This window comes from Labrus bergylta, chromosome 11 (genome assembly GCF_963930695.1).
Source record: "Labrus bergylta chromosome 11, fLabBer1.1, whole genome shotgun sequence".
Lineage (NCBI taxonomy): Eukaryota > Metazoa > Chordata > Actinopteri > Labriformes > Labridae > Labrus > Labrus bergylta.
Window position 1 is genome coordinate 2,818,104 of NC_089205.1, and position 12,751 is coordinate 2,830,854.

The following is a 12,751-nucleotide window of genomic DNA, read 5'->3' on the forward strand; positions in this document are numbered from 1 at the left end:
AACAAACACAAATGTACATGTGATTTTGTGTGACATGTTAGCCTCAAACAAATATTTGTTTTAAGGTTCCTTGATGTGACTGGAGCTACAGCAAATGCCAGAACATATTTACATAACATAAGGGCTTGTCATTTTAAATGCAAAAAAAACAAAAAAAAACAGACCAAGACGACTGACATTGTAACTGTATTTTATTCAACCGGGGAAAAATGTGATTATTGTGTGACCATCAGAGATATTGGACCCAGTCTATTGTGATTTTATTTTCCTGTTCTTGATCAGGTCCGTCTGTAGAATGGTAGGGTTCATCGTTACTCATACATTTTAGTTAGCATCAACTACCATCAGGACAATCACATCATGCAAAAGTGAAAAGAAAAGAATCATCTTCCAAAGTCTCTCATGTATTCTTCTCTGCCTTCACTGATAGGCCAAGCAGAAGAAGTGGAAGAAACTGATATGGAAACCCCAAAGGTAGGAAATGACTCAACAAGCAAAAAAAACACACTCCACACATGAGCAGTGATAATATATGTATGGCAGGCAGCATAGATGATCAGATGGTGTTTATAAGAGGGAGTTGCTCCTGTGTAGCATGCAGACTGTACAAAAATCACACTAGTATATCGAGTTCCTCTGGCCTCTCCTGGTCCTCAGATTTCACAGTATGTGAGATCCAGGAGCAAAACTGCTGTACCGTCATTTACTAAGACACTGTCAGCATTGTTCTTTGAATGGCTCTAGGGGTTAGAGTTGGGGAGTCTATTGCCATTTTTGGTCCAATATGGCCTTTTATGAAGTCTAAAACACTCCTCAGAGCGTTGGCACCAGACTCTGGAGCAATCTGCTTAATACTATCCATCTTGGTGTAAAGGTAGAAGTAAGTAAATAATGATCTTTTGAAGTTTTCTAGTTTTTAATAAAACGTTATACCCTAAAATGACATTGAATACATGCATTAGGCACACAGAATGGTGTAGTATGCAAGGCAGCATCTCCATTCTTTTAGAGCAGTGGTCCCCAACCTTTTTTTCCTTAGCGCCCTCCCCCAACCCCACTTGTATCTAAGAAAAGGTTAGCCTCCCTTAGAACCAACACCAAAAATTGCAGCCAAAAAATAATATTTTTTTAATTATTCAGTTAGTGTGTTATCATTTATTGTGCAAATAAAATTCTGATAACCTTAGAAATGTCTGGGTGATGTCGGTTTAGACACAGTTCAAGATCCATACTTTGGTTTTCAATTACAGTGCAAGTAGAACGAACAAGACCCAAGCACCTGACTGCCAAATCTATTATCTTATACAGTTGCTGATAACATATACATGCACATTCAGCATCACTTTCTACGCGCCAATTATTTACAAGTAATAACTTTTTTCATGTTACCTAGTCTAGATGAGTTTTCCTTTTAAATCCTGAGAGTCGTAACCCTCAAGGACTGCACTGTTGACGTGATGGTGGGTGCTGAGCAGTATCCAGTTCAGGGGTTTATGGGCCCATCTAAATCTTGGTGACAGGAATCTTACAATCAATCAATCAATCAATCAATCAATCAATCAATCAATCCCAGTGTGTTTTGATTACTGGTGTGTTGCACAATAAAATGACAAATAGAAATGTTTCAAAGTTTAACATTTCTTTGTTGGTGCAAGGTTTGCTAAATATGAAAAAACAATAGTATCTTTAAACTACCTGGGGAGTTATGTAAGACAGAGCTAAGGCTTGTAATTATCTGAGGACATTTTTGCTAAGATGTGACCTTTCTGATGTTATCCTGGGTTTCAGGTTTTGCATCCGCAGTGTGGGCTTGATGAAGAAACAGAAGCGTGTCTTCACTGAGATTCATGTTATTAAGCTTTGCAGATTTTTCTCAGTGCAAAGTTGAGGTGTCTGATAGCTTGAGACCTTGCTGGGTGATTGTTGCTTTGTCACCAAGAGTGACGTGGATCATTTGTAAGGCTCAAAATAGCTCAAGTGCCGTCCTTTAGTGGGTGGTAATGGCATAGCAACCAGTGGTGGGCAAATTTAAAGTCAGTGTGCGAGTGTTTCTTTTGGGGCTTAGTATTGTGTTATCCCTGTCAAAACGTCTAACTGAGAAGAGCAGGGAAGGTCCACAAGTGGACATGAAGCAGCAGGCTGGACCGCTCCCAGCTTTGATGATGGCAGGGTCGTCTCTGTGGCAACAGCCCTGAACGACTAGCTAGACGGATTGTCAGGGAGGGGTCAGTCAATATCTCTCCAGCCAATCCCTGATCCCATCAGCACAACTCTACAATCAGAGACTTTTAATAAATAGCTGGCCTAACTCTATCTTAAAGCCACAAAAGTGAGTGCAACTCAGTGCCACGTTATATAAATGGAAAGTTGTACTAAAATAGAAATGATTGACTCAGACAGCATCATATATGGCGCTGCTGTGTTTTTGTAATCTAGCTTATTCAAATAAAGAAGTTCTTCAGAGGATAATACATGAGGACACAGATTGGGTGTAAGTGTTAACAACAGTGAACAAGCCCTCAGTGATGGCACATCTGACCATTTTGGCTTCCTCACAACAGTCTTTCTTTCTTATGATGAGGTCATGTGAGGCGTGTTTATAGTAGTGACAACTGCACTGGCTTCGTGTAGTTATGTCATAAATGTTTTTTCATTACTGCTAAAAAAGTAAATCAAATCAGAAAATGACAATTTTTTTAAAATGTGCTTTTCCAGTGAGTATGACAAAACAGCTTTCATTGAGTCACTCTTTGACATTTCTGTCCTTTGATAGCGATTCCAGCTTCACACTGATACAGTAGCAGCTCAGATCTGTACACACAATCCTGGATGTGGACTGGATCCGGAGAGACCAGCTGAACCTGAGCTCCCTGTGTCGTGACATTATTTTTCTGAACACAGCAGCAGTGTTTTTGAGGAGCTCAGGGTCATAGATGTGATGAGTCATTGATGTACTGCACAATAGGTACAGCTCCAGTTTCTTTCAGTGTGGTTTCTCACAGATAGAAAGACTGTAGTGATTGTCCGTTTGTTGTTGTTGATCAGTTGATCATCACCTCTATTGATTCAGACTTTGTCATTCACTGTCTTACAACAAGAAACTGCTCACAGTGGGTGGGTTCTTGTCAGTGAAGCATGATTTTTAATGACGGTAGTAATTCTTGGAATCAGAAGAACATTTGAGACCTTGTCCGTCCCCTTAATTGTCCCTTCAAAAACAGTCATCTGTTAACAATCTTGACTTCCACTCAACCTTTAAGCTGCACAATCATTGCTAGCCAAAAACCTTTCCATGTAGTTCAAGGATGGGAGTGGAGACACATTATTTACATTATTGAACACTAATAAGGTTTCCTTAAACTCGTTGTACCTTTACAAGGTATTAGGCTTATGAAGCCTTACATTACTACACAAAAAATTGAGTTAACATGTTAAGTCTATGTTAAAGGCTTTATATGTGATTTTTTTGATCCAGCAGATGTCGCCCTTGAGCACCAGCTTGAAACCAAAACAACTTGTGCTGCATTGTTGGGTTAGCATGCTTATTATGCTCTTATCTTCACACTGCATGTAAATTTACCTGAAATGAGCGTGATCTAGAAACACAGTTAAGCAGTGAGTACAGTATGTTATTCTTCTTTTCTCTAGTCCCTCAATTAAACTACTTTTATACATGAAACTTTTATAAACAAACTGAAGATATGACTCGAAAAACTCTGAAAGTATCACAGACAGTGGGACTCGGGTGTTAGACCCATTGTAGACAGTCATGACTCACAGAGTTATTTTCAGAGGAGATACTCGATTTCTATTATATTGTTAAAAATAGTGTGAAAAATCACATATAAAGACTTTAACTGATATAACCGTGTTTGACCCATCGTCGTCCATGATGGAAAGAAAGAAGTGGTTGTTTTACGTGCATCAACTCCATGGATCCATGTGGTCAGATGGTCAAAAAAAGATGCTGATTGGTCAAAAGGGATTGCTGTTCCTTACCAACTGGAAGTGTTTACAAGTTGTAGTTGTTATGAGCTGGCTGTGGCTCAGTGAACAAGTTGGTTGTCTCTCAACCGCTCATACCCCAGCTCCTGCAGTCAGAGGTCGATGTGTCCTCGAGCAAGACATTTAACCCCAAATTGCCACCGCCGCTCCATGGGCAGTGTATGAATGTATTGAGTGTATGAATGGATTAGTTTGTACTGGTGGACAATATACATAGCCGCCTCTGTCGTCAGTATGTGAATGGGTAGGTGTTTTATCTAAATATAACATGTTGAATTTGTAGAGATAACTGCACTTGGGAACTTTGGAATACAGTTTCAAAAAAGTGTATTCAATGTGAATGTTAAATACAGTTTGAAGTTAATTGGAATTCAGTTTCAAACTAATTAATTCAGTTTCAAATTATGCTCCTCAGATTCAGTTTAAACAATATTCAAATTACGATTTAAATTCAAATATTTCATTTAGTTGAGCAATTCAAATACAAATATACACAATTCAGATTCTGCTGACACCAATTTCTGCCCAAAGCTGAGGCTTGGTAAGTTTCTATAACAACTCTAGAACTCAAAGTATTGATGTTAGCAATAGGTGGATATTCAAACAGCTACTTTAGCTCATTGATCTTATGGCAAGAGTTGTTACAGCAAAGGTTATTATATAAAGACAATTAGCACTTAAATAATGATGTGGTGCTTTGTTCTGATTGAACTGATTACAGGGAGAATCACTTCATTTTAAAACAACACTAAATTAGAGACAATTTAGAATTTTGGATTGGTAGGTGGGTCTTAACTTGTGCAGCCAATCCACTGATGGAGTTGGTATTGGTGCAGATATTGAGTTATTGACTTTTGCTGCTTCCCTGTGGATTTTGAGTGTCCTTAATTATGAAAAGAGTAGAGGACACAGTTCATCTTACAAGATCTTTGCAATAAGTCTCATCATGACTAATATTTACAAAGACTGAATGTTTAAACTCAGCAGAGGTTTCTCTTGGAAATTTAGGTTAACATAGATCATCCTTAACTCCATCCTTCTTCTCCCACCTCGCCTCTCTCTTCCACTCCTGCTTTCTTTAGTAATTAGGAGTGTGAGTCTGCGAGAGGTTTGTTGCAAAACAGTCTATTTTCATCCCGCATTGCTGCAGCCCAAACAGGAAATCGAGGGCCTTTTTAAATGAGTGCTTTAATGTCAGCACATGCTCGTCTTTGTTCTTTTATTCATGGCACATGTGGCATCCTGGCAGAAGGCCATCTGTTTTTCACTTTTTTTGGGGTTGACCTGATATTGAACGTGATGTCTATCCGTAGAAGTGTAACTCATTTTTGCTATTGAACATATTATGTAATTTATCATTCTGTCTTTTGCTCCCCCTCTCTGGGTTGCTTTCATATTTTAGTCAGTGTTGGTTGTCTGTGTAGTGTCTGCTCTGTTCAGAGGGATGTCTGATGCTGGACTTCCTTTTTGACATGACATCTCCATGTTGTCCTGTGTTTATGTCTGTTTATCCTTTTTACTAGTCCCTGTCCTGTTTCCTTTTATCCTGTCACCAACAGCCTTTCTAGTCTACTGACTACTCAAAGTGCTTTTTACACCGCAGGTCACACCTACACATTCACACACTGATGGCAAAGGCAGCTACTGAATGTAAAGTGACCATCAGAAGGAACTACTCACATTCATACACATTCATACACCACAGAGGAAGCAGCAGGAGCTTGGGGTTTAGTGTTTTGCCCAAGGACACATTGGACATGTGGCTGCAGACGCTGGGGATTGAACCCTTGACCTTTGGGTTGAGAGACGACCGACCCTAACTGAACCACTCAATTAAATGTCACCAACAGCCTCAACTACTACACTGTCCATCTTTAATCCACACCTTTTCTTTTTCTCAGCAGCAAAAAACAAGAAATTATTTTATATTTCTCTTATTTTATATTTATTTTCTTTATTTAGACCTAAGAAAGAAATTAGTTTAAATGGATACACTTAGTACTTGAGCAGACTGTGCAAGATGCAAAAGCATTTCAGCGCTTTGTCTCCCCACTGTGGCCTTCAGGGGATTACCCGACATGGTCAGTTCAACAGACCACAAACAGCCATCCAGTCGGATGATCATCCATTTCACTCTCTGATCAGACAGTAGGAATCAATCAATGGGGATTTCTTTAAACATGAATAGGAGAACAAGAACACACATAATCCATACTATGTGCTACAGAGTAAGAAACGCCCACAAGGCCAGCTTTCTGCTGCGTCCAATCCCACAGAGCAGTGTATAGGGATTAAACCAGATTATCTGACAAAGCTATTCTTGGACATAAATGAAAAATCTCTGGTCTAGTTTAGGGTTCAAGGAACGCTTACAAAAAGTTTCTGATGCAGAAATCACATGACTATACTTGTTACTAATGAGGATTGTCTGTCACTCACTCCATAATTCATCTCTTAACATCAAGCCTCCCTTTCAAACAAAGCAACCAAGAGAATTATGTCATTGTTTTGTAACGCTTTGGGGAGCATTTATCACGGTTTGTGTTCAGAAGTACAGAGTCAAAAAAATCTTGTATTACCTGACAGAGATCAAATTCAGATGTTTGCCAAATACATATGGGAAAAACGTGTTTTATTTTAAATCATCACATGAATTTCACTAGCAGAACTAGTCTCTGTTCTTGTCAGCAGGTGGCGTCAGTGAGTAATATCGCTGACTCTGGACTGGTTGACTCCTCTCTGAAGGAGCTGTCCATTCAGCACCTCCCTGTAGCCTCTCCTCTGCACACCAGAGAGAGAACTAACTAGAATCAGACTGCTGCAAAGTGTCCAAGAAACACAACACAAGGTCAAGTTGGGGGCAGATGGTAAATTCCCTTCCCCCCCACACACACCCAATGCTTAAATACCAATACATGTTTCCTTGTTGCATTGGCTCTTTGGCTTTATTCTGATATCATCTTTCTTACTTTTTTTCAGCTAAAATGCAACAAGGAACAAACCTCTATGTTTTAAAACTGAGGTTCACAAACTTCTGATTGCTTTCTATGGTATACCAGTCATCATTGTTCTCGCTTGGCATTATATGACAACAATTTGAAGTGCTGGAAATGTTTTGTAATGAATGTTCTCGCACCAAATGGAAAAAGGTATTGTACTAGCATTTTTCAGAGATGTGAAAAATTATAAAATGTCTACAACCCCTTTCATTTATACATTGATTGAATACAGTTTAAATGACAAAAAAATTAACAATGCATGCAGATAGTGTTGTTGTTTCTTCATCACATTGCAAGGAAGCCATGTCTAGGTTTGGACCAGATGGACACTGTGTGAAATGACTTAATGCCCTCTTGCTTGACTGACGCTCTGGTAACGGCTCCCACCGTTCAACACACTGAGACGAGATAGGAATGCTCTATATCTTTGCCTCCTTTCTTTGTTTTTCTCCTCCTGCAGTCTTGCTGCATTCACTGTATCCCCCGGGGATGCACAGCTCTGCCTAACAAAAGAGAAAAAGTGTCTTCATGCTAGCCCTATGGTGCATGTTAAATAAACCCTCCTGTTGTAAAAGGTTCTCATAAAAAAGTAATCACAGTTTGTTGTTATGAGCTGAGGTGTTGCAGCTGACGGCCATTGATTGCTGGTAGAAGATCGTTGTATTGAGCCCTCTGTAGCCCAAGATACACATGTGCAAATATAAAAACATAATGCATAAGAAACATTCTCCTGGCTACAAAATGAAGAACCATTGCTAAATCATGGTCACATTCTCACAGCGTTTAAAAATATGTTCAACTAACAAGCATTGTTCCATCAGTATTTGTTTCTTCGTGTAACAAACTATCACATCAGAAAGTTTGTGCAATATTACTAGTGCTTTCATTTCTGTTGAAAGGAAACCAGGATTAGATATTTTATAAAATTCCTATAGATGAACATAAACGATTGACACAGCCACAGTGACATCAGCCATAGGTTTGTCAACTGTTATTTTGAGCTGAATAAACAACAGTAGACCGACAGTTTGGTTGTTTAGTGGTCTCTGAAGCGGTTACAGGCACACCTGTGCAGTACTTGAATGCCCTGTCCCACACAAGTAACCGCTTCAGAGACCGCTCCACTACCAAACCGAAGTTAGCTGGTCCACTGTTGTTTTTTCAGTCATTTGTCCCTACTAAAGCGCACTTTGTACTACCCAACACACTTACTGTATTCTTATTTTGTGCTCTTAGATTTGCATTTTGGCTGTCTGCTTGTTCTCTAGAGCCAGAAGTATTTTTGTAAGAAGGGGAAGAGTGAGTGAATTAGGTTGCAAACAAGTTAGTTAACCATCATATTTCAGAATGGGATTCTGTATGTGCTTGTTGCTGACTGGAGGTGTGTTTTTAGAAAGCTATAGTAAGAGAGCTGGACTTCAGCCAGCTTGGCCATTTCTCAGGTGGGAAAGTGAGCAAAGGCTGACTGGCACAAACTAATTCCGACTCCCACCACCGCCACAAATTACTCAATGTATACTTAGCACGGAATAAATTAACAAGCCATATGTTTGGAGCAACGGATACCTGTTAATTACTGTGAACATTTTAAGAAAATAATAAATAAATAAAAATTTCAGTCACTCTGCTCTCAGTAAAAAAGCTGAAGCAAAGACTTCTTGGTCAGCTTTTAGTTACAGAAAGCACCATTTTGGAAAATGTACAGCTGTTGATTTTCAAATATTTGCCTCCAAAAAAATCCCTAAAAGGCATCAACAACACAAACAAGTTTAGTGACTGACTTATCAGATAATTTGCATACAGCTATAGGTATCCAACTGTCAATTGCAAGGGGCCATGTCTGACAACCAGGAACTAGCCACCACAAATAAATGAATGTCTGATTAACACTCATCAAGCCAACAAGCCTGATGTGGTAAAGCCAAAACTGCTAAATATTGCTGATATTTAATCAACGTAATACTCCCTTTTCACGAACTGTAAATGCTGAAGAACAGTTTCTAAAATAAACCACACGGCCAGCCGTGTTATTTGTCCAATATTTGCATAAACAAATGCCCAAAAGGCAGTAACAAAACAAACACTGCAACAAGTGTAGTGACTGAAATAGAAAAGATGACATTTAGGTAGACAGCTAGCGGCATCCATCTGTCACTTGAAGTGGCCAGACACCAAATAATGCAAACTTGGAGACTTCTTTATATTCTAATCTTAAAATGTAAAATTATTCTGTTAAACTTTCATACAATTGTAAGGACTAGATAAAGAACATTTAGAGACAACATATTCTGTCTCAAGACTGCAACATGTGTTCTGCTGTATTGTTAGGCTTTTCAATACACTGTAAGGTCTGAATGGATTTAATTTGAGGGTTTTTTAAGCTAAGTCTTTGAAAAATAGATTTAACATGTCATTTTTCTAAGATGTCACTGTACACAAAGCAGAATCAGGTGTGAACTTGGAACTGGTTACTGATCCTTTAAAACCCACCTTAAACCTGGTATATGTGAAGGGCAGGGTGGGTCTCTCAGAACAAGAGGCCAAACTTGCCTGCATCGTCTGAGTGCTATCATCCTTTTGGTTGTTTCCCTCTGCATCACTCAGTCACGTACTGGCTCTGTCCTTGCACCATCTGCATCAGAATAAAGAAGAGTGAGTGAATGGAGCTTAGTGACTCAGCAGTCTCTGCTTAAAGCAGCAACAACTTTCTTTTGTGCAGGACTATTTTGTTTTTGGGATTTCCAGTAAAAACTAAATCAAATCAAATCAAACCTTTTTTTTTATTAATTAGAGACAAAATTTTAATTCAAACAATGAAATATTATTTCAAGATATTGCAATCTTTGGAGCATGCGTGCTTGCATTTGTGTGTATGTTGGCAGGTCAACCAGAATGTCTGTTTTGATGGTGCTGAGCGGTTTGCATTAGTGGTACTATAAGCCATCCCTAATGAGGTGTAATTTGTAACGTGCAGGGCTTTAAGGAGATTAAACAGAGAGAATGTGCTGCACTCTGACCCAGTGCCTGTGGTCATGTTGGCTAACGTTTCTGATGCTAACTTATTTGAAAGTGAATGGAGGGTTTGCTCTCTGACCTTTTGTGGTCTGTGGGGTTTGTTGGGAGTGGAAAGATTAACCACTTGTGGCTAAGATAAGATGAAGGTTAAACCACTACAAGTGTAGTGTAGACGAGTTTACATCATGTTTGATTCTGACTATTGTTCTCATTGTTAAAGGAGCATTATGTAACTCATAGCGTTTAAAATGATACTGCAGACCCCTCCTCCCTTGAGTCGACGCTCACAGGGATTTTTCCACAGCAGCTTCAGTGTTTAGCTAGCTCTGCATCGGTCTAGAAACACTCTTACCTCTCTCCAAAATGATCTCCAATATTTATCCTAGTTCTTCCACGTTTCAGGTCGTGGAGCTTATTAGAAAAAGGCTTCTATCTGAGCCAGTTCGCTTTGCCCGCTTCCATCACTGAAACACCTGTGGGTTTGCAGGTTGCCTGGCAAAGCGCGGGTTTGTCCAAAACGGCCATGTGGGGGGTGCTTTAAAACTGCCTACTGTCTTTAATCAAAATAAAAACAGACCCTGTCAAACGTTTCCCTCTCAAATAGTGCACAATACTGTCTGCAATTAAATTGGGCAGTGGGCTTAGTGGGTCAATTTGACACCTGCAAGCATTTAGATTTTGACGGCTTTAGCCGGCCAGCATTGGCCTTATTCTGAGGCCAACATTCCATGACAAGCCCCAAAAACTGAGATTTAAAAGCTATTAGTTTGGCAACCAAGACTACGTAGGGTAAGTTTGTTTAGATTTGCGGGAGAGTTAAAGAAAGATCAGAGGTGCTATTGTTTCTCCAGTATATCTAATGTAGTGTTTCCAGACCTATTCAGGTGTTTTTCTAACCTCACTGGAAGTCTTGTCTGGCTGGACAGCCTCACTTTTGCAGATTCCATTAAAACACACAGACACAGAGTTCAATCTATATCCTAGACTTGTGTAAATCAGTGTAACTCTTGTGATGAAAGATACAACAGAAAAACTCAAAGTACTTGGTCTTTTTAAATTTTCAAAATCCAGAACAAAAAAATGGCAACCAGAATTTACATTTTTAGACACTTCAAATTCATTATTACCCCTTTATCTTTTCTAAAGATTATTTCCTTTTTTAATATAGATGGAGATGGAAATAACAGGAGCAACATGTATTGTTTCATACTGAAACATTAAGAAGTGACACAAAATACAGCAATAAAAAAGGAGATGAGACATTTTGTGATTTGTGTTTTGGAAAGAAAGAGGTGGAGCACTGCAATGGCTGGGAAAATGCTTTCAGATGCAGAGTATATCTGTTATTAGGTACTGTACCGATGCATACTGTTGCAGTATGTGGGGAATAAATGTGAAATTTGCCTGCTGTTGCCTGCTCTTCCAGCTAATTAGACAAATGAGGCCAAGTTAGTTTTAAATTCATGTTAATGCAGTTATGCAGTTAAAAAAAACAGTAGCCAACTAAGCAAGCTGAGTCACCATGATATCCATCTTATTCATGCAGAACACATACACAGCACACAGCGATAAACATGGGGAGTACCCCAGCACGCTCAATGCATTAAGAGATTAACAGGGTTAGCTGCTGACACCGCATCCAATACAAGAGGAAAGAACGGCAGCAGGTTCCCCCTTTTAATACCCTTCTCAAGCATATCATGGAGGGTGGAGGTGGGGGTTGGGATGAGATGGGGGTCAGTGCTCAGAGGCTCCTGTCCTGCTCTAGCCCTGCACACTGGGCCAACTAGGCTTATCTTGTTGAGAGAAATAGAGAAAGAGAGCCATCTAGGGAAGAGGATAGAGAGAACACAGGAGGGGAGAAAGGAAAGGAGGGAGGGAGGGAGGGGGGTTATGATTCTGCGCCTGCTCACTGTGAGCGCAGCAAGTGCAGCTTTCATCCGCAGCAGAGACTGAGGGAGAGGCGGTAGAGTTTGAGCGAGCAAACAGTGGCTCTAAGGGGCAGTGGGAGAGCGTGATAGGAAAGACAGAGTTAGAAGGAAAAAAAAAAAAAAAAAAAGGCGGCCAGCCATTTTGGCATTTATTTTCAGTTGCTATAGCCCTTGCTGCCTCTGCTGCATGCTGCAGTTTGCACTGCGAACATTGCAGCGCGGATCACCTCCTTCTCTCTTGGGAAAACCGAAGGACCCCCAGGGAGGTGTGAATTTCTGGCACAATTGCTCAGCACTGCGGCATCCACACAGAGGCTAAAGGAATGTAGCAGAAAGGTGGACAGAGCCGTGGATCATCCTTCAGGACGTTGGTCCCCAAACCGTCCTTCTTCCCCTGCGTGCATCTCTCCTGCTCTGTGTATGGGAGGTGAAGCTTTGGCAGGCTGTCAGTCAGCATGCGGCGGTGTGAACGGGCAGCCCAGTGCCCACAACACGCTATGGACATCAGACACTCCTCGCTGTACTAATGAAAGGCTTCAAGCTCGCCTGGTAAGGCTGCACACAGAGTAATCCTTGGTTCCATATAGTTCACACACAAAAAACACCAACCTGTTTTTCTATTAAACTCTGGCTGTCATGCATAGCTCAACTTAGCCAGGGGGCTGTATGTATGTCATCATTTGCTGGTATTGCGTTGGGACTGTTGCTTAAATGGCAACATGATTTTAAAGACTGCATAGGCTGAACATGCTGCATATAATTGTTTTCTTTCAAAAGATCTCATTAAATAGTATTCAGGTT

The 12,751-nt window shown here is 40.1% G+C and overlaps 1 protein-coding gene across 13 annotated transcripts in view; it reads left to right on the forward strand.

The window, feature by feature from the left end:
• The window catches only part of gramd1bb (GRAM domain containing 1Bb), a 105,714-nt gene that overhangs the window by 42,032 nt on the left and 50,931 nt on the right, over positions 1–12,751 (forward strand). The window contains exon 2 of one of the 13 annotated variants that reach the window (XM_065960633.1): positions 431–474. The exons of 11 other annotated variants lie outside the window; for them this stretch is intronic. In XM_065960633.1, coding sequence (XP_065816705.1) covers positions 431–474 — 44 coding nt within the window. Of the gene's footprint in view, positions 1–430; positions 475–11,959; positions 12,500–12,751 lie in introns of those variants that run through there. One more of the 13 variants, XM_065960636.1, reaches the window with a different exon arrangement.